At 37.6% G+C, this 27,075-nt stretch overlaps 1 protein-coding gene across 1 annotated transcript in view; it reads right to left on the minus strand.

Annotated features, from left to right (window-relative positions):
* The window catches only part of Maoa (amine oxidase [flavin-containing] A), a 70,043-nt gene that overhangs the window by 13,810 nt on the left and 29,158 nt on the right, over window positions 1–27,075 (minus strand). The window contains exons 4-8 of the mRNA XM_006976875.4: window positions 10,966–11,070; window positions 10,192–10,283; window positions 3,944–4,085; window positions 1,419–1,568; window positions 625–784 (exon numbers count right to left, since the gene is read on the minus strand). Of these exons, the coding sequence (XP_006976937.4) occupies window positions 625–784; window positions 1,419–1,568; window positions 3,944–4,085; window positions 10,192–10,283; window positions 10,966–11,070 (649 nt within the window). The remainder of the gene's footprint in view (window positions 1–624; window positions 785–1,418; window positions 1,569–3,943; window positions 4,086–10,191; window positions 10,284–10,965; window positions 11,071–27,075) is intronic.

The following is a 27,075-nucleotide window of genomic DNA, read 5'->3' on the forward strand; positions in this document are numbered from 1 at the left end:
TGTGGAAAATGGCCCACCTCTATCATTTTTCCATAAAGGGCTGTGACTCATGCATGGCAAAATGGTAAGATGGGGAAAATGGTAAAATAGCCCTGAATGCAGGAACACATGGAGAAAGAGATGGGATGTGCTGGAAGGAATCACTTCCATTAACACTAGAAGCTGTGAAAAGAATTCTGTTGAATATGAGCAGGAACCATATCTGGAAAGCCTCATTAATATTCACAATACCCTGATAAGTATTTATCACAAAGCCTTATAACCATTTTATGTTTGGAGACAGATGCTAATAAGCTGGTGAAGTCCTAGAATAGCTGGCTTCATAGCAGCACTGTTTCCACAAGGCCTCTTGGTTTCATTCTGCTCATGAAGAGTAAGCAGCAAGATAAATGCCAGGAGCTTGACAGTGCTGGACCCATAATTGATATTCCCATTGCATGCCCATCTTTTTCTCCCATTGTCAACAATTACTCTTGAGGCCATTTTATGAAATTTAGAGACAGATTTACAATTTCTCTGCAAATTTAAAAACATTTGTCTTTTTCTATTGAGCATATTCTGTTCAATATCCCTAAAATATGGTTTCTTTACTTAATAGTTTAAACACAAATAAGAGCAACCTACCCTTTTTCTTCCAGAAGGCTTCCTTGTAATATACCATGCACTTGATGACAGCCCCCATTGGAAGACGCTGAATTAACTGGTTTCTTTCAGGTGGAAGCTCTGGTTTGAAGTGGATCTTGGTAGTCAAATTCGGTGGGATGGCACTAATTACATATTTACACTGAAATATAATATGCAAAATATCACCTCAAACATGAGCTGAAGCCTTTGCAAAGGGTACAAAGCATCATTTAAAAAATACCAAATCAAGTCACTGTGAAGCAACAAAATAGGCTGGTTTTGTCAACTTGACACAAACTAGAATTAGCTTGGAAAAGGAAGCCACACTGAGGAAATGCCTCCATCAGACTGGCTTGTGGGCTTGTCTGTGGGGCATTTTCTTGATTAATGATTGATATGGGACAGCCCAGCCCACTGTGGATAATATCAACCCTGGGCAGGTGGTCCTCAGTAGTATAAGAAAGCAAACTGAACAAGTCATGGGAGCAAGCCGATTAGCAGCACACTGCATGATTCCTGCCTCTGCTCCTGCTTGAATATTTGTAGTGACTTCCCTCCATGATGAACTGGGATCAAGACCTGTAAGCCAAATAAACCCTTTCTTCCCCAAGCTGCTTTTGGTTGTGGTGTTTATCACAGCAACAGAGAAGCAAACTAGGACAGTAAGTAAACCAAATCTTGAGGTAGACATATGCTAGAGTTAATTAATATGACTGATTAGAATAGATATGATTAGAAGCTGCAAAAGGCACAAAACCTATTTACTATAAACTCCTTTGACTATAATTGGTTACCTCATAGTGTTCATGATTCAGTGTCTCCACAATGATGTTGTCATCTGTTTGGTCAATATAAGTAACAGGAGAGCTCAGCTTCACTTTATCCCCAAGGAGGTCCATCATCTTTTCACTTACTTGGCCAGCTCCACCTACAAATTTCCGTTCCTATTGGAGAAGGTAAGCAGAAAACAAAAGTTATAAAAGGAGAATGGTAGAACATTTGCCACTAATTGATAAATCTCCAAGAAGGTAAATGCCAGACCTCTATCCTTGGCATAGCCAATTGTAAGAAGAATCATTAGGATAGGGAGAGTAAGCCAAGGCACCTCAATTATCATCCTTAGCATAGCTTCTAGCAAGGAAAAGCCATCGCTACTATATAAAATCAGAGATCAAAAAAAAAAAATGTTCTTCTATGCCAATGCTGCTCTGATCAAATGCAAATAGCAAGCCTGGGAACTTCAAATTTGCATAAGTATGGTGTATATAAGGAGCCCTGGAAAGATAAGGTAACTATGCTTATCTTAACTCCCCATGGAGTTACTTGCCTGAGCAGGTAAGGACATAGGAAATATTATATTATAGATGACATGAGTCTAAAAGAACAAGCTCAGCATGCTATTAGGGTTAGCAATGCCCCATCAGAAATTGCCAAATCAGATCCTAGGAACCTGAATTTTAGCTTTTGAATATCTTCTTCTAAAACTAACTGTAAGTTTCATAGTCAAGGCAGAATATTTATGGCTAAGCAACTTGTTTATTCCTTTAAACATTGCTAAGTATTTCTCTTGAGCAGCACTAAAGGATCAGAAGTTCTTTGCCCTCTGTCACCTGCAATTCTCAGCATGGATATTGTTCAAGCCAAAAGGGTAAGTTCTTAATACAGCATATTTGGTTACAACATAGGGAATATTTTTAGCCTTCTGTAGATTTTTTGAGTGATTAGAAATGCATGTCAGAGCCGGGCAGTGGTGGTTGATGCCTTTAATCCCAGCAAATGGGAGGCAGAGCCAGGCGGATCTCTGTGAGTTTGAGGCCAGCCTGGGCTACCAAATGAGTTCCAGGAAAGGCGCAAAGCTACACAGGGAAACCCTGTCTCGAAACCGCCCCCCTAAAAAAAAGAAAAGAAAAAAGAAAAAAAAAGAAATGCATGTCAATAAACTGAGCGACAGGACACAGCTGACAATTATGATACCTCACTTATGAATAGTCATGCAGTAACTTCTGCAACTGGTGTTTAGTGAGGACATCAAAGTCTTTATAAAAATGATCATAGAGTGGTTAAGACTTAAATTTATCATTTATTCTTTCTGAAGAAATTGGAATTATTTAACACTGAATCTGGTCTATGTTTCCAAATAGGTGCTTTGAAATCTAGTATAGTAGAAAAATCATGGACTAATTCTATCTGTTCACTATCTTCTCTTTTGTGTTTAGAATTTGTTGAATTATGAAAAGGTAAATGTTAAGGTCTTTTTAACGATATTGTGATAGTTGCTTGAGATTTAAAACTAAACTCTACTTTCTAAAAGATCACATAGGGCTTGTCTAGAAGTCTTCTGTCCCTTACAAATGAAGGATACAGATAACCCATGAGTTAAGATACCTCAGAAGGTAAAATATGAGTTGAAATGGCTAACACTGAGTTTCTGTCCATAAGTATACATTTTAAAAATGCAAATGTCCTATATTAATTTGGGGACTTCTGAAGACCACCTGAGAAGACTAATAGTTTACTTTGGAGACAAAGTCTAAATTCATAAAATGCATTCAAAATTCTGAGACTCAGGTAACAGCATAAACTAGAATTTATCTGCAACAAATTAGTTAAATTCATCCTACTCGGGCATAGTATTCCTAGACAAGTCATTCTCTTTGGATAAGGGATTGGTTTGCAATGAATGTCAGAGTCTAAGCAATTGGGATTTAGGATTTTGGCCTTGCTGTTAGTTTATTATGTATTTAGTCAATGAATTAAGTGGCTTCACTCATTAGTAATGGAAATGTATGGAAGCCTAAAAAATTGCAAGGGGACAGCTAAATTCTAAAATTCAAAATATATACCTTTACTTTGAAAAGAGTAGACACAAATCACTTGTGTGAATTAGCAGAGTAATTTCTGTTCTCCAGTAGTTAATAAGAAAGAATACCCGAGAGAAACAGGTGGGATAAAGAAGCCTATGTAAAGATCAGAGATGATTTTAAGTATACTAATTTTATAAGCATGACACGTTTTTTGGAAATTAACTTATTTAGTAGTTTAGCTGCTTCTACATTAATAGCTTCATTTTCCAACATTTTAAAGGAAGGAATTTAATTATTAAGGTATAATTCAAAATGAAACATTCAAAATTAAACATTAATTAATTCAAAATGAAACAAACACTCTTTAGCAATGAACTTTTCAGGAATAAAGGAAATGAGAATTTTTTCAGATATATTTTTAGATCATTTTATACTGCTATACGTGATTATAAACAATGAAGGAATTATCAAGGCATTGTTCTTGTCAAGTTAGTTTTAGAACAGACAAGGTATACCTGGCCTCCATTGGTGACTGAGAATATCCGAGTGGTGCCACCACACTGCTTCACATACCACAAGAACCACAGGGCAGATACCTCATGAGGCTCAGAAGTCACATTGATGTTCACAAAAAGAGAAGCAAAATCTCTAGCAGTTCTGTTCCCAGAGTAAGAGTGGAAATCACATGTCAATGCATACAGGAGGAAGGAGAGAACCAAAACTTGAAAGTTATCCTCTAATCTCCACACATGTGACACATACATATTGTGAAATGTATATACCGGTCACACACAAATCAATAATAACATAATTAAAAATACATACAGAACTCAGGGGAATGCACCTTTACAAAATGTAATATAACATGAACAGAAAGTGTTTCTACTGTTTTGGAAAACAAAACAAAACTAAACAAAACCAAAAACCTCATGGTCTTAACGTTCATAGGAAAGCATTTGTTAACTTATAAGAAAAGAAAAAGTTTTCTCCTGCTACTAAGAAATATGGTTAGCCCCAAATATGGTCTATCTAAAGATTCAATATCCTTGATCATTAGGCATACTTTTCACCTATTTTAAAGATTTTCCTCACTTTTCCATCTCTTCTGCCTCCACTCTGGTCCATGCTACGGTATAATTTCTTACATGGACAGAGAAAGTGGTGAACTCCATAATATCACTCTATAGCACTTCTAATACCCTCTGCCATGCTAAACACAATGAGGGCTTTAAAAACATTTTGGTGGCAAGCTGAGCATGGTAACAAGGTCTGTAATTTCAGCATGTAGTAGGCAGAGGAAAGAGGATAGCAAGTTAGAGGCCACGCTGGCATACATAATGAAACTTTATTTTACAAAAGCAAAAACAAGCAAAACTAAACTAAGCTAAACTAAGTTTAAGAACACAAAATTAAAAAATTCTTCAATGGCCTAAAATGAAGAAACATTGCATGCAGACAATATAATAGATGCATTATAGGCTGTTCAACCTATTATTCCAATTACCCATTATACTACTTGCTCTATGTTCCAGGCATACGGACCATTCACTTGTTAAAATGTGCCAATTTCCTTCCCTTCTCAAGCCATTTCCAAAAGCCACTCCATGTTTTCTCTCTAGAAAATACTATTGCCTTATATCACTCACAGGTCTGAACCTCTCCCCTTCCTCTTGGTTAATCCTGGAAGACATAATTCTTCAACATCATCTTCCTCATTTTCCTTTCTGTAAGAAATTCCTAACATCCGACTTATATCTACTTTTTACTCTCTCCTATCCTAACAATATGCCATTCCTGAAAAGATGCTGCTCCAGAAATAATCCAACCATCCTGTTTCCCCATGCTTTTGTGGTCATTCTTACAAGGTACAGTGTTTCCTGGGTCATTTCATAGGAAATACCATGTCCCCACTTAATATGTATTTTTATATCTCTCCACTTTTGGCTCTATGAATTATCCTGAAAGTTAGCATCTAACCCTATCTGTCTTTTCCTGACTCTCAAATGCTGCTATGGCTTATTCCTGGAAGATATTACTATTCCCACATTAATCTAACATCAAGATTACCTCTAACCTTGGCCCATACCTGGAAGATAACATCTCACCCTTTCAGGCCACCTAGAACATGTTCTCCCACCACATTTATACACCAATACTTTTCCTTCATCACTGTGGTGCATTCTGTTTGTTGTTGTTTGGGCATGTAAATGTGTAGTGTGTGTGCATATGTTTTCACATGGACTCATCTCCAAGCATGGGGCAGGTGGCAGAGGTTGAAGCCAAGTGTCTTCCTGGATCTCTCTCCACTTCTTTTTACTGAGACAGTATCTCTCAACTGAACCTGGAGCTTGCCAATTTGGCTAGTCTAGCTATCCAGCTTGCCCCAGGTATCCCTTGTCTCTGACTCTAGAGCACAGAGATTACAGGCAGGCTGCCATGCCTGCCCAGCTTCTATGTGGATCAAAACTCTGGTTCTTACACTTGCAGAGCAAGCACTTTATTCACTGAGCCATTATCCAGCTACCTACACTTCTGATTTCTTCCAACTCCCGTGGATCACTCCTGGAATACCATCCTGCCACACTACTGCAGTGCTCCCTTCTCTTTTCTAAGCCTGCTTCTTTACCAGAAAATTTCACATTTTTCCATGAGGATCATCTTTCTTTGTACTCCATGACCCTGGCTGGCATCTTGCTGAAAAATTCCATCCCACCTCACAACTTTCACCCTTCCTGTATTCCTTCCTACAATTCAGTTGATCACAGCAGTAAGATACCAATATCCCAACACCACTCACCTACCCTTTCACCCCTTGTATCTATCAGCTACTCCTGTAATATATCATTTCATTCCAGCATCTACCCTTACTGAATTTCTCATAACTCATTGGCTCAAGTCCCAGAAAATACCAGCTACTAAAATTATGCTACTTTCTTTGTATTCCCATCATCCTTATCAGTAGTCCCTTCTAGAAAATATTCACCCCCCGCCCCAATGTTCATACATTCTGCCTCCCTGTGTATCTACGGGTCATTCTTGGAAGAGATCATCCACCACAATCAGTCTCACTCTTAGTTTCAACAGTACTGTCATCCACAATCTGCTTTCCAATTGTCCTTTGCCCCTATGAATTATTCCTAGAATATATCCCATCATGATACACAATTTTTGCATCTATTCTCATTCCTGGAAGATGTCATCCAACCTTCTTCTCTATGCTGTCCTAGTGGCTCATTCCTGGAAGATACCATTCCACCCAACAACATCCAACCTATCCTATCTTACTCAAGCCCTTAAGGGTGGCTGCTAGATGACATAACAAATTTTTCTTCCTTCAATCTCAAGTAGGTCATCCCTACTTGATAAATACCAAACTTCCCTTTCTCTACTTGCCCTGCCCTCAGGGTCTTGGTTTTTTCTTAGAAAATAACATTTCTCTACACCATCCTTCTTCCAGTTCCCTCACTTCCCCATCTTGTTTCCCCAAATTTCCATGTTTTCTACTTTGTGCAAGCAGTAGTTTGTTCAAGGAAGAGCACCTCTAGTAACCATATCCATCATTCTTGTCTTTCCCTGTCTGTACAGACCCGTTCCTGAAAGCCTCATGTTAGGAAGTTACTATTATTGCCAAAAAATACCCTCCATATCCCCTATGCCCCTGTGAGTCAATCCTGAAAGACAACACAATATCACACTAACTCTTTCCCTGGATAGAAGCTCTGATCCTGTCTCATTATTGGGAAATACCCACCCCCAAACAAGGTCTACCCCTCAATCTTCCAGACTCTTTCCAGTAAATGATTCCTGAAAATTATCCTTACACCATCTCCATTCATCTTATACCTATCTGCTCTTACGAGCCATTTGTGAAAGATATGCTCCTGTACCATTCAATGTTCTGTGTATACACCCAGCTCTGGAGTCACTCCTGTAATGTATATTCTTACCTACTCTTCCTTTTCTTCCCCAAGAACTCGGGAGTCATTCCTGGAATAACACATCTTGTCACATTGCCCACTAATCCTGCCTTCCCTGTTCTTGTCGGTCATTCCTAGGAGATGCCATCTACATCTAGTCTACATTTGCCCTTTCTGTCTCCAAATCTGAGCCTATGAGTCATTCCCAGAAGAAAATATATCACTCTTCTCCCTGCCTCCCTGTAAGCCTTCTTTGGCCATTCCTATAAGACACTATAACTTACACAATCTATCCTTCACCTTCTTTCTCTCTTTCTTTAGAAAGCAAATAGGCAAATAAAAATAAAACAACAGAATTTAGAAGAAAAGAGCACAGCACACACATGCAAGGCCACAGAAACACAAAATTGGACTATCATATCCAAGCAAAAAAAACTAGTAAGACAGAAGAAAATGTCCAAACAAAGCAATATAAGACAAAAATTTAGAAAAGAAAACATTTGTGTGTGTGTGTGTGTGTGTGTGTGTGTGTGTGTGTGTGTGTGTGAGAGAGAGAGAGAGAGAGAGAGAGAGAGAGAGAGAGAGAGAGAGAGAGAGAGAGAGAGAGAGATCTACTGCTGGGCATGGGTCTACTCTTAAGTTTGGTTTATATAGCTGTGGGTTCATTCTTAATTGATATACAGGAGCTTCATTTGCTACACCAAGGAATGATTTTTTTTCTATCCTTAAAACAATTAAGATTCCCTTTGTTAGGTACTTTGTTAGCACTATGTAATTATGTGTTCAATGTTTATCTTGCCTGCTAGAAGATGTATCTACATGAGAAGCTAAATACTAACAACTTCACCATTATATCTCAGTCAGTGTCTGTAAGAGTGCCTTCACATAGTGGGTCCAGGATAAATATATGCTAATAAGTATGTAAATATTATATGTACCAATCCAAATATAGAAAAAATAAATATAAGCATGTACCACACAGCATTTTGATCTATGAACGACGTATATATGATATTCCTTCCATAAGATTATATAGCCTACTAGTCATCTTAGTTCACATACACTCTGGAATATTTATCCATGAAATTGACTAATTTCTTAGAAGATATCCCTATCATTATAAATCATGACTGTAATAGTAAACTGTAAGTTACCAAGATAATAATAAATCCTAATTACAATAATTGAATGGTTTATATTTTCACTCACTTAGAATAGCTTCACATCTATATCTATATGGAAATTATTTTTTAAAAATCAGTTTTACTTTCATTTTTGAATATAGTGAAGGGGCACATTTGTTGGGTATCCTTGGAGACCAAAACAGACAGTCAGATCCCGGGGTGCTGGAATTATAGGCAATTGTAAGCTACCCAACAAGGGTGCTATGATCTGAACTCAAGGTCTCTTGTTAAGTAACATTCAAGTACTCTCTACCACTGAGCCATCTTCCTAGCCTCTGGGATTGATTTTTTAAAAATATGTTTTGCCAGAGGCCATAAGAATATGCAACAGATGATAACTGATATTCTTAAGGTCAACCCACCAGATGAATAACTCTGATGGAGGAACCTAATCAAGCAAGGCATACAGGGCCACAAACTATGAATCCTGTCTGCTTCTATCTGTAATTTTCTCATGCGCTACTAGAATTCTTCCTTAAAGCTATGGGATTTTCCCACTGCCTGGATTGATAGTGTTTTCTCCATGAATATACTGTGCATACTTATCTGTGGATTGTCAGGAAGACGATTTCTTCTTAAGCTGAGTAATTTTGATGAATCAAAATAATACTAGGATATTTTTCATAACTAGGCCTTTGTTAGACAGAAACTGTGAGAAACTTAGAAATCTGTTGTATATCATTAGCTCAGGCTTACAAAAAAAAGCAACAGTATCTCCCCAGTTATAGACAGCTACATACAATTAGCTGATTTAAAACCTCAGAGAAAATTCAAAGTTGACTAGTTGCCCCTGCAAATGAATCCCACTGGGACAGATTCCCAGATGCCTGGTTGTTGAACCAAAGTCAGGCATAAAGCAACTTTGGAGTCAGTTCCCCGCTTGCTAAACTCTGGCTGATAACATTAACATTAAAGACATAACTCCCTACACAAATTCTAACTCTCTGCACAAACTTCTAATTGCAATTGTATGATATAAGACTCAAGGTTCAGCCAACTAACAAACAGTTTGTTGTTTATGTTTAGGTCCTGGGACGCTTTTAAGGTCACTGTCCCTCGAAAAAGTGCGGAGTGCTATGTGCCTCCTGCCCATGCTTTCCAGCCTGCACATCAGGGAGCCTGGCTGATAGCCAAGCATTGCCATGGTTATTCACTCCCAGCCACACCCAGACAGCGCAATAAAAGAGCTTTCTGTTGGGAATATATAACTGTGTAAAAACAAAGAAGAGATTTCAGGATGCAGTAATAAGGAAGTTACCATCAGAATATGTGTGCGCTCCTTTCCTACCACTTAGATAGAAAAAGTTTTTTTCTCACTGACATTGTGGGTTTTTTTTTTGCATACCCTGGGTATGCTCTTGGAGCTGGTACTCTCAAGGACTGCAATAATGTTTACAAACACTGCTTTTGTAAAGTAACCTCTATACAACATAAAAACAGTTCCTCTTTTTTATTCAAGATATGACCCTTTTGTTCAAAGATGTTCTACTCTATGTACCTACTTTCTTAAGTTTTTGATTCATTTTCTGCTCAAATCTACTAATAAGATTATTTCTTAACTTTTCCCTATAAGTTGCTAAGAATAGCACTACTATTCAAGACAAGATACCAAGGATCACAGGGAAAGATTTTTAAAATAAGATTTTAAGCATTCAAATATACTTTGTCCAGCAGATTTTGTCAATGAGCTCTTTCATGGTCATCTTGTCCCATTCTTCAGCATGTTGTGCTTCCCATGGTGCATCAGTGGGGATCTGCAATGAAAGGTCATACACTCATGAGTGAAGGAAACTGCCACCACTGCTCTACTGCTTTCTTCAGAGAAGCCTTCATGTTAACCTCCAAAAACTTGTTTCTTGGTGTCTACAATTGGCTTGGAAGTGCATAGAGAGGTGAGATTAATCTGGAATTTATGCCTTAATACTATTGTCAAACAATAGTAATAATAGTGATTATAACTACAACACATATAAATTTATTTGTAATTGGGATAATGATGGTCATTATTAATATCAATACTATTATTGGAAGATCACACCCATTTTTAGCCCCCCAAATAAACTTTGATGTAGAAAGTCCTTCTCTCCTTTACTATTTAAAGTGGCATTGTAGATCCATAACTTTAAGTAGATATTTGGCAGAAATGTCATATATATGCCCACAGGCATAGAAATGAAGCCACACAGGCAGTATAAGCAAGAGTGGTTTTGAATTCTGGTTCCCTTGCTGCATGGTTTTGAGTAAATTATATAAACACTTGGCATTCATTTTCTCCATCTGTCAAGTGGAAATCCTTCCAGCTTTTGCAGAGTTACTGATTACACTAGAAAGGGCATGCATCAATGCATATCAGCAATGCCCCCTGCACCTTACAAGGATATTAATCAGTCTCATTCTTCAGCAATATGTTATGTGCAAATCAAACACACATTTTACCTCTTTTCCCATTTCATCCATTGTCCTCCACAGGTTGTTATAATCCAAATATGCCAAGGGATTCCACACAGGTGGAAATGCACCACGAAATGGGTAAGTTTTCCCCTGGAAGATAAAATAAAGGGAATTAATTTGAAATGGATAATACTTAAGTTACAAGGCATCCTAAAGCCACAGGACCAGGTTGGCCCATGATACAGATCTGTAATTCCACAAGCTCAGGAAGTTGCGGTAGAAGATTCCAAGTTGCCAATCTGAGGAATTTAGTGAGCTTCTGTGTTAAAAATAAGGAAAAAGAGGGCTGGGGATTCAATGGTAGAGTGTTTATTTAGCATATATAAGGCCTTGTGTTCCACCCCTAAGACTACAAAAAATAAGTAAACAAAGATAAAAACCAATTAATATAAATCATTTTCTTTGTGTGTGTGTGTGTGTGTGTGTGTGTGTGTGAGAGAGAGAGAGAGAGAGAGAGAGAGAGACAGACAGACAGACAGACAGACAGACAGACAGACAGACAAAGAGGAGAAGGGGAGAGGGGGAGAGGAAGAGAGGGAGGGAAAGAGGAGAGACATAAAGTATGGTATATGTGTCTACAGTGCGTGCCAGCAGAATTGCCTGTGCAGATATACATGAAGGTCAGGTCAACTTTGGGTATCTCATGTGATTGCTCTCCACCTTATTTTCTTGAGACAGGGTCTGTTATTGTACTTGGAGATCACTAGTTTGACCAGACTGCTTGGTCACCAAGTCTCTAGGACCTGTCTGCTTCTGCACCCCTTGTCTGGAACCATATGTTTGGGGTCTGATTTCAGGTTCTCATGCTTGAACAAAAAACAAACACTGAGCCATCCTCCAACCCCAACCTAAAACATTTTCAAAGCAACAGGATCCTCCATAGTATCAAAGACATTCCTTCTGATGTAAATATATTTTACCTAAATAAGCCTAATTTTAATAAGATTGCTATAATTTTGACTCGTTTTTACTTATTAGGACAAATAAATATATAAAGATAAAACTCATTTTAATGTAAATACTGAAACCATAATATTCTCATCAAATCTCTATGGAAATGTGATCCTATGTGAGTGACAGCATGAATAAAGGAAGACTATCTTTAGATACATACAAGTCACATCTCAGATCCAGTTTTAAAGGTTTTCCCAGGATAAATGAAGACTGGCTAGACTACTATGTCTGATATAAAGAATCAGACTATTAGCAGTGTGGAACAACAGGCTTTTGTCAGTTTCGTTTTTCAATCCCATTTTTCTTTTCTAAATGTACCCTTGTTTCCTTTTGGGGAATTGCCACTCCTCTTTGTAGTTATTACATAAGGAGTATGATGCCCACTGCCATTAAAACAGGAATATGCTAGATTTCTCCCAACTCCTGATCTAGCCCAGCTATGAGCTTGTAATGTGACCTTGGCAAACCATACACTGTTAGAAGATTTGACCCTATAGTTAGTTCATCATAACCCAAGTACAGAAGAAAGTGAACTCTCTTCCCTGAGACAGCATGCCAAACAGATGGTTCCTGTTGTAAAGACCATGATTCTTGTCCCTAACTTGTCAGAGTTCCCCTGCTTTCTGTAGATTCTGAAGTATGATGTTCCAGCCTCATAAATTCTCTTTGTTACCTCTAATAACTTTGTGTAGCTTAGTACTAAGATTTCTAATGTCAAGATAGTTTGATATTTAGAAACCATTTATTTAACATTATTGTGTGACATATGTTATACTAAGCAAAAATAAGGGTAAATAGAAAAAGAGAAAGAGTAGGTCATTTATAAGGTACTATCTGCAAATTTAATTCATTTAGTGGTTCTCAGATCCAATCAACTGCAGATAGAAAGCATTAAAAAAGCTATACTTAACATGCACAGACCTTTTCCTTGTTGTTATTCCCTCAACAAAAAATTATAGCAATTATTTAGATGGAATTTACATATGCTAGATATTAGAAGCAATCCAGAAATGATTTAAAGTACACAGGAGAATGCAGATAGGATATACACAAATAACATTCCACTTTATTTAAGCACTTAGGCATCCCCAGATCTTGGTTTTCACAGGAAGTGTTGAAACCAATCCTCTGCAAATACCAAGGGGCAATTATGGTTAAAAATAAAGGACTTCTCAAAATTCATAAAGCACAAGTCTTTTCTGCTAGTAGAATTTCTCATGAAAATTTGATTTTTATATTAATAAATATCTGCAGAAAGTCCACTGCATGTACTGCAAGTTGTGCCAGACTTTCAAAAGGTTCAAGAAAAAAATACTGACTATTAAGGCAGAGGCACAAGGCATAACTGTATGTGCATATTCTCTCCACCCCCACAACTGAAAAAGAGAACATGGCATCCATTAAATGACAAAGAAGCAAATTTCCTTTCCACTAGCAAATTCAAATATCCTTGGTTGATTATGTGATCTGATTTCTTATCAGAAAATGCTATGTTGAAATGCTACAATATAACTTTTTGGGACTCCAAATCCTTTATCACTGTCATGACCATCATCAAACATTTATTGAACTTTCTCCATGCCTGGCAGTGGCTGAAACTCTTCATATGCGTTATCTCATGTAATGCTCACATCAGCTCTGTAGGGGCAAGGACCACTAATATTTCCATTTTATAAATAAGTAAACTAAAGCCTAGTGACAGCAGCTAGGAAATAGTATGAAGGTAATTTCCTCCCCCAAAGCCTTTCTTCATAAAATGTGTTTTCTTCACTCCTATATGGTTGATGGAACGTGGAGATAGGTTTATTTTAGATGCATTTTTAACTTCCCCAATAAAATAAAGAGAATCCTCACATGTGAAACTTAGAAATCTTCTCCATGTATCTTTTCTGTTTCTAAAGAGTAAAGTATAGAGAAGGAAGCACCAAGGTTGTGCTTGCCAAGGAAATGTGGCCATCTTTGGGAAAGGATAACACATTTTCTGAAAGAAATAGAAACAAGACAAAAATAACTCTGGAGAGGAGAAAGGCTAGACTTAATAGCTTGGGAAGTCTTCAGAACAGCTGATTCTTATTATAATTCTTCCCTAACTTGAAATCTTGAAAAAAATGTATTTGCTCTATAAAATGACTTTTTACTCAAACAATAGTCATATACAAAACTGATCTCTGCTTTGAAAAAAAATTTTTTTTGAGTAGGGTCTCACTATGTAGCCTTGGCTGGCCTAGATCTCAACATGTAGACCAGGGAAAAAAAGTACTTAAAAAATTCTCATTAATATTCAATAAAATATTATAAGTGCCATATTACTAATGAAATTCTCCTCATAGAACAATATCAACTTGAGTGTGGTTACATAAAGTCTTAAGGGTCCCTCAATCCAAGCCTTCATAAATACACAAAGACCCAGAAAAGGTCAAAGAACAGGGTAAAGGGAGAACATAGCCTGGCAATCTCCTTAGTAATGGAAGCCACAGATAGTCTAAAAGATGTGAACTTTTATCCTGCTGACAAAGGCACCAAGTAGTTTATCAGTTTCAGAAACTCTATCGGTTTCTGGCTTTTCTGTTCTCATTTTCCAGAAAACATAAAACTGCTACAAAAGCACACAGATGCTTCAAGGAACTGGCAATTTTAAGGCAACAGCTTCCTCCTTTCTCACAAATACCTAAAAGGGATTATTTATCAATGGCTACTTCTAGATTACACAACTGGAGACGACACTGATATGTGTGACACACTAGAAGAGGGCCTGGGAATGTCTCTTGACTAAGAGAAACATGCTCAGGCTCCCTCTATGTCCTACAATGAGACTCCATAGTTTCTCAGCGAGGTGTCAGCAGTTTCTCAATCCAAACAAATTCTCTTCAAGAAATGCCTTCATGGCCTGAGAGTGAGGCAGGGGCTCTAAAATACTACATCCAAATGACTATCACTTTTTTAAAGTAAAAGGAAATAAAGAACCTAGAGTAGCAATTGTTCGTGTTATGCCTATATTCTAAAACCATACTATCTTTCCAAAATAGCCTTTAATCACTGAAGGACTGATACAGCAGAAATGATTTATGCTGAGTAGAACACAATGTTCCTGGAATCATGCTCCCAAATATTTAAGTCCACTTGAGAAGCACATGTTCAGTCTATCAATGTTCATAATAATAGGAGGTTATTAACAGGACATGACAGTTTGTGGCTCTCATAAACCACAAGATATGCTGTTTATACTAAGCAAGTAGCACTTACTAACTGGCACACAGAAAAGTTTCTCTTCTTTATACTTCCATATTTTAGTTAAGCAAAAGGAAATGAGAACAATCACAGTATTTTAAGTAACTGGGAAAGCTGCCAAATAACTTTCTTTAATCATCCAAAAAATAAATAGCTTCTTTATTGGCTTGGGAATATGCCTTTAAAACCCATATGAATTCCTTGGGACTTGCCTGTGCCACTGTTTTATAATAATGCCCGTAAGAGAAATCTTTCCTACAGTTCATAATGGAGGAAATAGAGGAATCATCTAAAAAGAAACCCATTAATTCAGATAGCATCATTATATTGTTTTAAAAGTTAACAAAATAATTTTCTTCTTGTTTCTGAATGCAAGTAGCCAAGTTCTCCTCAAACATAAATAACTTCCATTTTACCTAGAAGAAGCTTTCACATCTTACATGAAAACTTTTTTTAAATTGCCATTCTCTTTCCATTTTTCCTTGCTGATTTTCTTTCTGTTTGGTATTGGGCATCACAACCAAAAACTCAGCACATTTAGCTCACACTCTATTCACTGAGCCACACCCTCACACCTGCATCTCTCTCTTATTAATCACTCTCAAATGATGCTCGTTTCTTCATATCTCTTTATTTCCTATAATGTGACTTGTATCCCTCTCACCAGAATTCATAGACTCCCCTTTCCCTTGAGCTCCTTATAGCCAGATCTGAAGCCATGAATTTTATCCATCCCATTAGCAAGTCACTATATCCCATGCACTTCAATGAATTGTATTGGTTTTTCCATATATCCATTTACTTTCCCAGGATTCTCTCCCCATTCTTTGATCCACAGTGTTCCAGGGTCCCATTCTCAACCTATTCCTTCTTCTTTATTTCCCTGGGCAATTTATCTACCTTCAGGTTTTGCTCTTATATTTATATTTATTTATACAGTGCCAGGCGTAAGGTGGTATCTCAGATAGTTTGCATTTTTTATGACTCTGTTCCCTCTATTCAGGAGTATGATTGTGGTTTACATCTCACACGACTTCTGCAAGTTTGCTCATGAACTGGTGTTTAACATATCCGCATCCCATCTAAAGATCTGCACAGCAATCAGTTAACACAGTTGATACCTGAGTTGAGTAGCCCAGACTCAAGAAAAAGAAAAATCACACTAAGGTATAAATGATGCACCCACATCAAGACTGAAGAGACTTAAATTAATGTTTAAGTGGTCCTCCCCAAGGGATTCTAGTTATATACAGAAATTTAAAACATCAAACTGAGAAACTTTGCTGAGCAGAGATATATAAACTGAATATCATAAGCTGTTCTGGGATTCAGTTCTGTATTATTATTATTATTATTATTATTATTATTATTATTATTATTTGTGTGTTGTGAAGGCTCACACATACTACAGCATGAACATGGAGGTCAGAGGACAATCGTTTAGAAGTCAGTCGAAGCAATCCAAATTCAGACTAGTACTATGCAGCAAGTGCTCTTAACAACTAAGCCATCTCTCCAGTCCCCACCGATCCCCTAAACTCTTTTTACCTGCAGTGTTTCTGGATTTCCTCAGAATATTTCAGGGTACTTACTTAAATGTGGAGTATAAGGATCCTATCATTAGGCCTACTATATCAGGCTGTAGGACCAGGGAATCTATATTTTTAATAAACAGTAGATCATCCTGATGCTCACCAATGTGTAGCTATTATTACATTTAGGATTTATTAAAAAATCATCTCATTCATTATGCCTATTGTCATGGGTAATGACATTCTTTGAATGATAAAAAGTCAAAATTATAAATAATTTTTCTAACACATTTTGTTTTATCTTTATGTTCATTAAACTTCAAAAATAATAAAGCTGGATATTATAGCATATATCTATAATCCCAGCAGTTGGAAGGTTTGAGGAGTAGGAGGATCACAAATTTGAAACCAGCAAAAGCCTTCCTGTCAAAACAACCCCAAACACTAAGGAAAGTGATCCTTTCTGTTAGAGTTGTTCATTTGCTATTCTTTTCTACTTTTCTTTTTTAGGGGGTGGAAAGGCACAATTTTTATAATATGACCCAAGCTAACTTCAAATTTGTAATCTTCCTACCTCAATTACCTATCCACTATGATATAGGCCTGCATCACTATGCCTGCCTTCCTAACTTGTTTTAGAGAATTACTCATTTTACTCTTCTTACATTCTTGATACACTTCAGATGCCATGTCTGATTTTTCTTGCTTTCATTGCTCCTAGATAACACTGTACCATTAGCAAGATGAATCATAAGGTAATATAATTTGGGTAGCCTTGGATGATTTTTGTAAGTTATATGTCTTTGAAGATATTCAGTCATTTATAATATATATTGTTTTTACCATACTTGTAGAGAGGTATGTGTATGTGTGTATGTGTAGATACATACAGTGCTTAAACCCTGTTAGTGCCTAACAGACAGAATTAAGTTCATGTTTCTTAGTTCAGATTCCTGTCATCCCAACTACCACCCCATTAATCTCCATGTTAGCAAGAGATAGCAAGATCAAGCCTACAATGCCACTGAGCTGGATTCTCCTTTGAGAACGTATCAGGCATGCTCCTAGACCTGGGTATAGTAAAATATCCACTGATAACACGGCATCTCAGTGCTCCCTGATTCTTAAGCCCATGACATAGGCAGAGAGAATTCCAACAGAGTTGCCAGGCGACAATTATATTCTAACAGTCTGTCACAACCTGATACACCTCCCCATACTAAACCAACCACACCCATACATGAACTCAATCTATATCCTCATTTACTTTATCCAAAAGACAAAAGTTTCCCTCTGACTTGTAACTACTTTTACTTCTCCTACCTACAGCTACCTACTATGGCTGCAGTCTAGCACACATGTAAGTGAAGTTATACATATAAATACACAATGTGACCTGGAAAGATGTGGTCTCAAGAATCCCACCTAGATACCTAGGTCATGAACTACTTGTGCATCCTCTGTTGAATGACAAGAACATGGCCTCTGGCCTTTGCCAGGCTCACTGCTATATTATACTGATTTATATATGTGGTTAACTTTCCAGATTATTCTCAATGCACACAAAAAAGAGACTATGCTTCAAATGTGTTTGTACCTGCTCTATTTATATTGCCTTGTGACTAGCAGAGTTCCAATAAATGTTTGTTTAAAAAAAAAAAAGATGTAAAGTGGGAAATGAAATGTCTGCTTTTTACAGCCTAGCTTGCATCACATCTAGCTTTCCCAGAAAATGTCTGATCATTTTCAACACAAATGAGTCTCTCTTTTTGCCTCCCTCCCTTCCCCCCCGCACCCCCCAAAAAAAACTTCTAGTAAAATATCAACTCAGCACTGACTTTTTGTTGTTTGTTTTTGAATTTTTGAGACACGGTTTCTGTGTAGCCCTGGCTGACCTCAAACTCAAGAGATCTACCTGCCTCTTGAGTTCTGAGAATAACCATATGTACCACCACCGCCCAGCTCAGCACTGACTTTTATTATCAGTTCTACATACAAACTTTTTCCAACATTACTTTCAAATTGACTAGAACTTACTATGTGAAAGATGATGAAGTGAACAGAGAAAGATAGAAGACTCAGTCTCTTTGGGAATGTAAATCTCTAAAATCATTTCACATGTTAGCATTTCTCACACTAATCTTACCAGATGCTATATGAAAATAGGCTCTAGGGTCATAAATCTGGAAGATCTTAGCTTATAGTGAAGTAATCTTTTTTACTGTCTGACTTTGTAGGACTTCTAATTTGCTAATGGAAATCTGACTCTCTAATATAAGTTTAGAATATGGAGTATTTCCAAAATGGATCTGACTACCAAACTCCTGCAATGCATGATTTTAGATTGATGTTCTTTAGAAAGTAAACACTCAGAAAATATTTCCCTAGATATTATTTTTTCACATTCTGGCTGGCACTGGCAGGAGACTGAGACAACACGAGAAAACTTTCTACCTATAACCCATGAGAAGACAGTCTCATATGTAACCCTCTGGACAAGAGGGTATATCATTCCATTACACTAAGTAGAACAGGTGAAATAAACTGAAACGGCTTGCATATCCAGCTAAAAGTAAAAGGGCATCATGTGCTCTGTGCAGAATCTCTGTCATGGGCAGTCCTCCCTTGTCACAAGACAGCAAAGTGAGAAAATATGGCATAGAAGATCAAAAAGACCAAGAGCAAAGCAGAGTTTGCTAGCTAGACTGTTAGTTGAGTATGTCCCTGCTGTATATTCCAGCAATGGGGCAAATGCTCTAGGATCATGATGACGAAGATAATGATGGTGTGAAGTATGAAGAGTGTGCCTGCAGCCATCAGACTAAATACAATCTTCCTACTATTTGAACATCAGAAAAGTATTTTTTTAAATTGCCACAGGTACTGAAGACTATGCCATTAGTAAATGCCCAAATAATTAATTAGAAACTGTTCCCATTTTTGTGCTCCAGGATTTCCTTTTATCACACTAGCCAGCAAGTGTTGGCAAATTGATTCCCTCCTATTATCTCTTAAGTCTGATTTTTTTTTTAGACATTTACCTCCTGGATATAGCTATGGAAAATAGGCCACAGAGTACTTCGACAAACACATAAAACTACATCTCATCTTGCGATTCACATGTGTATCATGTGAGTCTGACAAATTACAGGAAAGTTATGGGAATGAAAGTTTAGTAATCATTCCCTTTGAAAGTGTCAACATGAGAATAATCTTCCAAAATGAAAAATACTTATTTTCATAACCTTCAGGACAAAGCTATATACTATACTGAGTGGTAGTTAATACTTGAGAATATTGATATGGTTCCATTGAGAATTTTCTTCTGATTGCATGAACCTCAAATGCAAAGCAAAAAATAAAAGGAAGTTCTATATAAATAGTACTGGACTCCTCAATTCCTAGTTATTGACATTATTATCATTATTTGCATCTTTTAAACTTCAAATTCTATTTGTGAAGGATAATTATAATACATTATGAGGCTCTCACAATGTCTTTTTCTGTTATTTCTATAAGACCTTGAACTAAAGTCATTCTTAAAACTTTTTTCTCATCTTAGTAGAAATAGTCACTAAAATGCTGAGATCCACTAAGTTGTCAAAAGGTATTCTTTTTTAAATTTGACCTAGAGGTGAAAATGTTTTCAGTCTATATCTGAGACAGAGAATTACATTGCAGCACCAATCTTATCAGGTGGCAGAGTACTGGGTAATGACAGAAACACTTTCTGGCTAGACCAACATGGGACAACTGAACTTCACTTCTTCAGGAAGTGCCCAGAATGGAATCAGAATGGGATTCATAAGACATGGGAATGTTTTTCAGGTTTCAATTGTTATAATGCAACTATGCAAAAGTTTGAAAATATAGAATCAAATATTGAGTCTTTTGATTGCAGTTTGTATATGTTTTGTAAGGTGGAGGTAGGAGTTACAGAGATGGAAACAGAAAGTAAGCAGAAAGCAAAGAAAAGGAAAGATTTTCTTTCTTTCATTTTTGCTTTTCTTCTTTAAAAAGTATTTAATGAGTTCTCCGAACATGTTTTGATCATATTTGGCCAACTCTTCTCATATCCATCTCCCTTCACTATCTGTCCAACTTTTGTCCATTAAAAAAAGACTAATTTGTGCTGCTCAAATATTCTTGGATGCTTAACCTTCCACTGGAGCATGGTTGACTTATCAGGGGCTACACAGAAGTTGGATATGGAGTCACATGCCTAGTTGAGGAACTATTAGCACTTGATAGCTGTTAAGGGAAGGAGAGTCAGTTTTCTCTAAGAAAGAGGGTATCTTAATCTCAGATGGTATCATAGAGACTGATGCAATTTCTCTGGAGAAAGCTGCTTATTTAATGTTTCATTCTATTCAGAAAGTCATTCTGACTATTAACCCAAATACCAAAGCTACAACTGAGAAGGTGATTGCAGATCTACAACTTGAATGTAAGAGAAATCATTCATATCTAACTATGGGAGCCCACAACTGACTCAGTTTCCCAGTTTGAATCTGAAGTCTATTCTGAGTCAATAGAGTTCAGACTTGTTTGCTCTAAGGCTGTGAGAAAGTTCTGATTAGCCCACAAGAAGGAATACACTATCTAGCTAGATGCAGGCTGCTGATGCCAGCCAGAGGTGTATTGAGATAGAAAAAGAAACTGCCTGCTTCTTGACGCAAGGCAGGATAGAAAGTGGTTGAATGCCTATGTTGTGCATTGTTCTACCTCTGTCCTTCAAGACTGTATACAAGCTGGTTGTGAAATAAACTCGGGGCTGTCTGGCATTGACCAGCAGACCTCTCAACTCTCTTCTGTCTTCTTCATTGTCTCTTCAATCCGCATGCCTCTACCCAGCTACCCAGCTGACTGTTGGCAGGCTCCGATATCTAACCACTCCTAGGCAGCAGGGCAATTCTTGTACTTTTCAATGAATGGTTAGAGATAATTCCTATAGTGAATTATCACTGATTAAAAATGACAGAAAAGCCAGGAATGGTGGTGAATCTCTGTAATCTCAATACTTTGGAGATTGAGGCAAGATAGTGAGAACTTGTCTCAAAAGAAACAAACAAACTAGAGTGGAAGGGATTAGAAGGAGGAAAAGGAAAAAGAAGAGGAGGATGCAAAGATTAAAAGGGCTCTGTGTGGCAAGAAATGTAGGTCAGTGATAGTACCAGGCCCTTTGTTTCATTGCCAGTACCATGAGAAAGGGGGTTCTATGCATAGTTAGTGGAGATTGTTGTACAACAGTGTGAATGCACTTAATGGCATTGAATTATATAACTAAAATGGTGAGTAATGAGAGAGAAAAAACCTACTAACCTCTCTTTGCTATGTTATGAGTTGCCCCTTTAACTGAATAGACTGTTTCTATTGTAGAAACCACATCTGTGTGGTATCCAGAATATATAGACTGTAGAAAGGAGCTTCTGAGAGGAAATGGATAGTGGCCTTTGCATTCAGCGCTGTGAGAAAACCCAATGTCACATATGCTAGGCAAAAGATTTACCTTGAGGTACCCTTACTCTTAGCCCTTATGTAAAGCTTTAAACTAATACTTCTGTCATTTAGATCTCTGGTGATCCACAAGCAGTAAATTAAGTCCTTTGAAAATCTGTCTGCTCGCTCTCTCTCTCTCTCTCTCTCTCTCTCTCTCTCTCTCTCTCTCTCTCTCTCTCTCAATCTCTCTCTTTCTCTGTGTGTGTGTGTAAGTTATAAGCTACCTGCATGCATATTTATACTGTATATTTGATATATCAAACTAAAGATATTTAAATATTTTAGCCTCTGTTTCAAAAAAAATACCTACTCGCTGGGTGTGGTAGTGCATGCCTTTAATCCAGCACTTGGAAGGCAGAGGCAAAAAGATCTCTGAGTTCACGGCTACCTGGTCTACAGAGTGAGTTCCAGGGCAGTGAGGCCTACACAGAGAAACCCTGTCTCGAAAAAACCAAACCAACCAACCAAACAAAAACCCTACTTATGAGTGGGGGATTCAAATGAGTTAAAACATCTATAAGCACACTGTGTATAGAAGGCAATAATAGTGTCATGGACTCAGAAAGGATGCATTTAGTTTTTTTTGGTTTTTTTTTGGGGGGGAGTGGTTTCTGAAAGTGGTTGAAAATGAAAATACAACTTGAGATAAAAGAAACACATTCTATAAATTAGTATAGAAAAGATGCTAACATAATCTTAAAATTAAATACCCCTTATTCAAAAGAAACACCTTTAAACCAAGAGTGAAAAATAAGGTCATATTAGTAAGCATTGAGACAAAGTAACACAAAAGCAGGCCTTTTGTCTTCTCCAGGACACTTTGGCTGAAACCAAGCTCATCTCTTGGCAATAATAACATGTACTTGGGACACACACATTCTGAAACATTTTTGAGTTTAGAAACTTGGAGTAAATAGCCATAGTCAGAATAGAAAATCGAGCACTAGGAAAAAATGTTTACCATGCTGTTACTAAGCTTCTAAAGTTTTAAATAAAGCTTTATCACACAATTCTATAAAAATAAATGTTTAGTGCATATTTCTGACTCCAGTTTTATTTAGAGAGGATGTGAAATGTAGGGAGAAAGTGAGAATGCACAAATATCTCAATTTCTACTTCAAAGCAGGTCTTGCAAATGCCTGTTCTGGCTCTGGCTGGGGTTTCCCTCTCCACATCCTTCATCACACACTGCAAAAATTAACAAAAGGTTTCTATAACTCAATGGAATTCATTCATAAAACAAATATAATGATGGATCATCTTATTTACGAATGTGAGAAATAAATCACTCCAATAAGCACTCAGGATCTCATGCTTCCCTAATCATCTAAAGAGGAAAAAACAGCAGAGAGTATCTTAAACATATTTAGCTATTTAGCTGATATATTTAAAGTCTACCCTTTGTGTTAAAATGACAAGATTAATTTATATTAATTTCACAGATCATATATGCTTACTCCAATAAAGACATACCAAATTTACAACATTTAACCAGGAATTGTGACTCATGCTTGTAATCCCAGCAATCAGAAGACCTAGGCATAAAAATCACTGTGAATTTGGGGCCAGAATTGACCATGCAGCAAGACCATGTCTCAGAAAGAATGAAAATAAAGAGAATGTGAATAAGAAGCAGATGTAGAGAAGAGGAAGAAGAGGAGAAGGAGGAAGAAGAAGACATCAAACTTTGTGTACTGGCTAGTTTTATGTCAATTTGAAACAAGCTAGATTCATCAGAGGAAGGAGCCTCATTTGAGAAAATGGAAACTGTCTCCATAAGGCTGGGCTGTAGGCAAGCCTGTAGGGCATTTTCTTAATTATTGATTGATGTGGGATGGCTCATTGAGGGTGGTCCCACCCCTGGACTGGTGGTCCTCCTGGGTTCTAAAAGAAAGGAGGCAGAGCAAGCCATGGGAAGCAAGCCAGTAAGCAGCACCCCTCCATGGTCTGTCTCTACATCAGCTCCTGCCTCCAGGTTCCTGTCCTCACTGCTTTTGATGAACTGTAATATGGGACTGTGAGCAAAATAAACCCTTTCCTCCTCAAACTGCTTTGGTCAAGGTGTTTCATCACAGCAATAGTAAATCTAAGACACTTCATAACACCCATATGTTCACTGTAATCATTTTTGTTGTCATGCCAAGGCATTTTATTAGATAAAAGAATCCAGGGCTTTTACAGGACAATGCAAAGAGTTACAAAGGCAACTGTGGTGGTTTGAATGCAAATGGGCTGCATAGATTCATAGGGAGGGGCATTATTGGAGGTGTGGACTTGTTAGAGTAGATGTGGCCTTATTGGAGGAAGTGTGTCACTGGGGGAGTGGGGGTGGCTTTGAGGTTTCAGAAGCTAAAGCCAGGCCTAGTGGCTCACTATCTCTTCCTGCTGCCTGTGGATCCAGATGTAGAACTCTCAGCTACCTCTTCAGCACCATGTCTGCCTGTATGCCACCATGCTTTCTGCCATTATGATAATGGATTAAACCTCTGAAACTGTAAGCCATCTCCAATTAAATGTTTTCCTTTATAAGAGCTGCTATGGTTGTGGTATCTCTTCACAGCAATAGAAACCCTAACTAAGACATTAACATGATATACTATCATGTTGGACAAACCCTTATTTTCCCCTAGAAGTAGAAAGAACAGTGAGAGCTGAGAGATTCTTTAATAAGTAGAGTTATTTTTCAATATAACATTAATTAACAATCTTATCTAGAATAATGAATACAATATCTTCCTACTTTTCCTTACCATAAGAATCTCCATTTATAGTTTCTTCATCATATTGAGAACATCCACTACACTTAGTATTGTAAGAGGTAGTTAGTTACATTGCTATTTTAAAATGACTGAGCAAAAGCCTACCAGCCCCATACATAGACACACAGGAGTAAACATGAGATAATGCTTAGAAAAGAAACATCAAAAGAACTAGAACAAATACAAACTATAAAGCAGCTTCCTGGAGTCTAGAGCCCCCCTGACAGCACAGAAGAGGAGAAAGACCTTGATCTGCATTCCTTTTCAGTAGACCTTATTTATTTGGCAGGTTACTTGGCCTCTGAAGTTCAGGCCCTTTCCATTATATGAGGCTATAGTCCCTATATAAGAGCTTCAGGAGAGAAAGAGTTAAGTGAAATGACAAAAATAAAAACTTTGATACCAGGCCTGGAACACAGTGGAGGCTCCATAGAAGAAACCCACCCTTATCCATTATCACTATTACAGGAGTAATGCTGATCTTGAAGAATCAAGTAACATGGCAGAGGCTGATTGTTTTATTTTTTGAGGCGGGGGGGGGGGGGGTTGTTAATGTAATTGAAGCTTGTCTTGAACTCCTGATCCTCCTGCTTCCACCTTCCAAGTACTGGGATTATTGGAAAGATTCAAATATGCCACTTTTTGTCCAAAATACAGATGATGCATGAGTTTATCACCAAACCTGCCACAGACTACATATTTAATAATTATGACCTAATAGAGCTATTCTGTTGATGTGCATGGCCATGAGACAGCAACGAGTCAGAGATTAATAACAACTTTGTTGTTGTTTGAGACAAGGGCTTGTTATATAGCCTAGACTGGCCTTGAACTTACCATCCTCTCACCTTAGTCTCACAAGTGTGCCTACACGTGAAGCTAATAACTACATATTGAAAGCAACCTCAGAGTATCAATTCCAAGGCCACAAGATGCGTTTTTCCAGTAGCTTATATGAAATAGCTCAGTGACATGTTTTGGTAAAAGAAACATTTGGTAGAATGTTATATTGAAAAATAACTCTACTTATTAAAGTACTTCTTACACAGTGCATCTGCAATCCCAGCACTATAGTAAGGGTTGAGTATGTCCCATCTTCAGGAAAATGAAGTTGTACCTTTTCTTGGAAACAAATATCAAAGATCTTATTTACCTAATGTTAGAGAAGGACTCAACAACAATAAAGACAACCTTGGGGCCACTTTTTAAAAATAATTCTCAGCCTGGGCTACCAAGTGAGCTCCAGGAAAGGCGCAAAACTACGCAGAGAAACCCTGTCTCGAAAAACCAAAAAAAAAAAAAAAAAAAAAAAAATAATTCTTTCTTTAACTTAGACACATGATATATCATGAGCATTTCCTTAAGACATCATGAACTCATCCTCTATTAAAGCTTGAAGTAGAGTTCTTTCAAATCATAAAATTATTACACAAACATTTCTAAAAGTTAAGAGTTCCTGTGAAATCCAGAAAATTCCATGAGTATTGAAAAGCTCAATACTATACTGAATATACTAAATTGAAAAGGTCCTGTCAGGAAGGTTGGGAAGCATACTGGAATCTTATAACTTGAAGCTGGAATCTTATAACTTGAAGGCAACATCCAGATTCTTTTTTTTTTTTTTTTTTTTTTTTGGTTCTTTGAGACAGGGTTTCTCTGTGTAGCTTTGCGCCTTTCCTGGAGCTCACTTGGTAGCCCAGGCTGGCCTCGAACTCACAGAGATCCGCCTGGCTCTGCCTCCCGAGTGCTGGGATTAAAGGCGTGCGCCACCACCACCCGGCAGATTCTTTTTTATTATTATTATTTATTTTACAATACTATTCAGTTCCACATAATAGCCACAGATTCCCTTGCTCTCTCCCCCCCACCCCCCTCCCCTTCCCCCCAGTTCACTCCCCATTCCCACCTCCTCCAGATCAAGGCCACCCCCGAGGACTGGGATCAACCCGACAGACTCAGTCCAGGCAGGTCCAGTCCCCTCTTCCCAGATTGAGCCAAGCGTCCCTGCATAAGTCCCAGGTTTCAAACAGCTAACTCATGCAATGAGCCCAGGACCTGGCACCACTGCCTAGATGCCTCCCAAACAGATCAAGTCAATCAACTGTCTCACCTATTCAGAGGGC

Source organism: Peromyscus maniculatus, chromosome X (assembly GCF_049852395.1).
Source record: "Peromyscus maniculatus bairdii isolate BWxNUB_F1_BW_parent chromosome X, HU_Pman_BW_mat_3.1, whole genome shotgun sequence".
Lineage (NCBI taxonomy): Eukaryota > Metazoa > Chordata > Mammalia > Rodentia > Cricetidae > Peromyscus > Peromyscus maniculatus.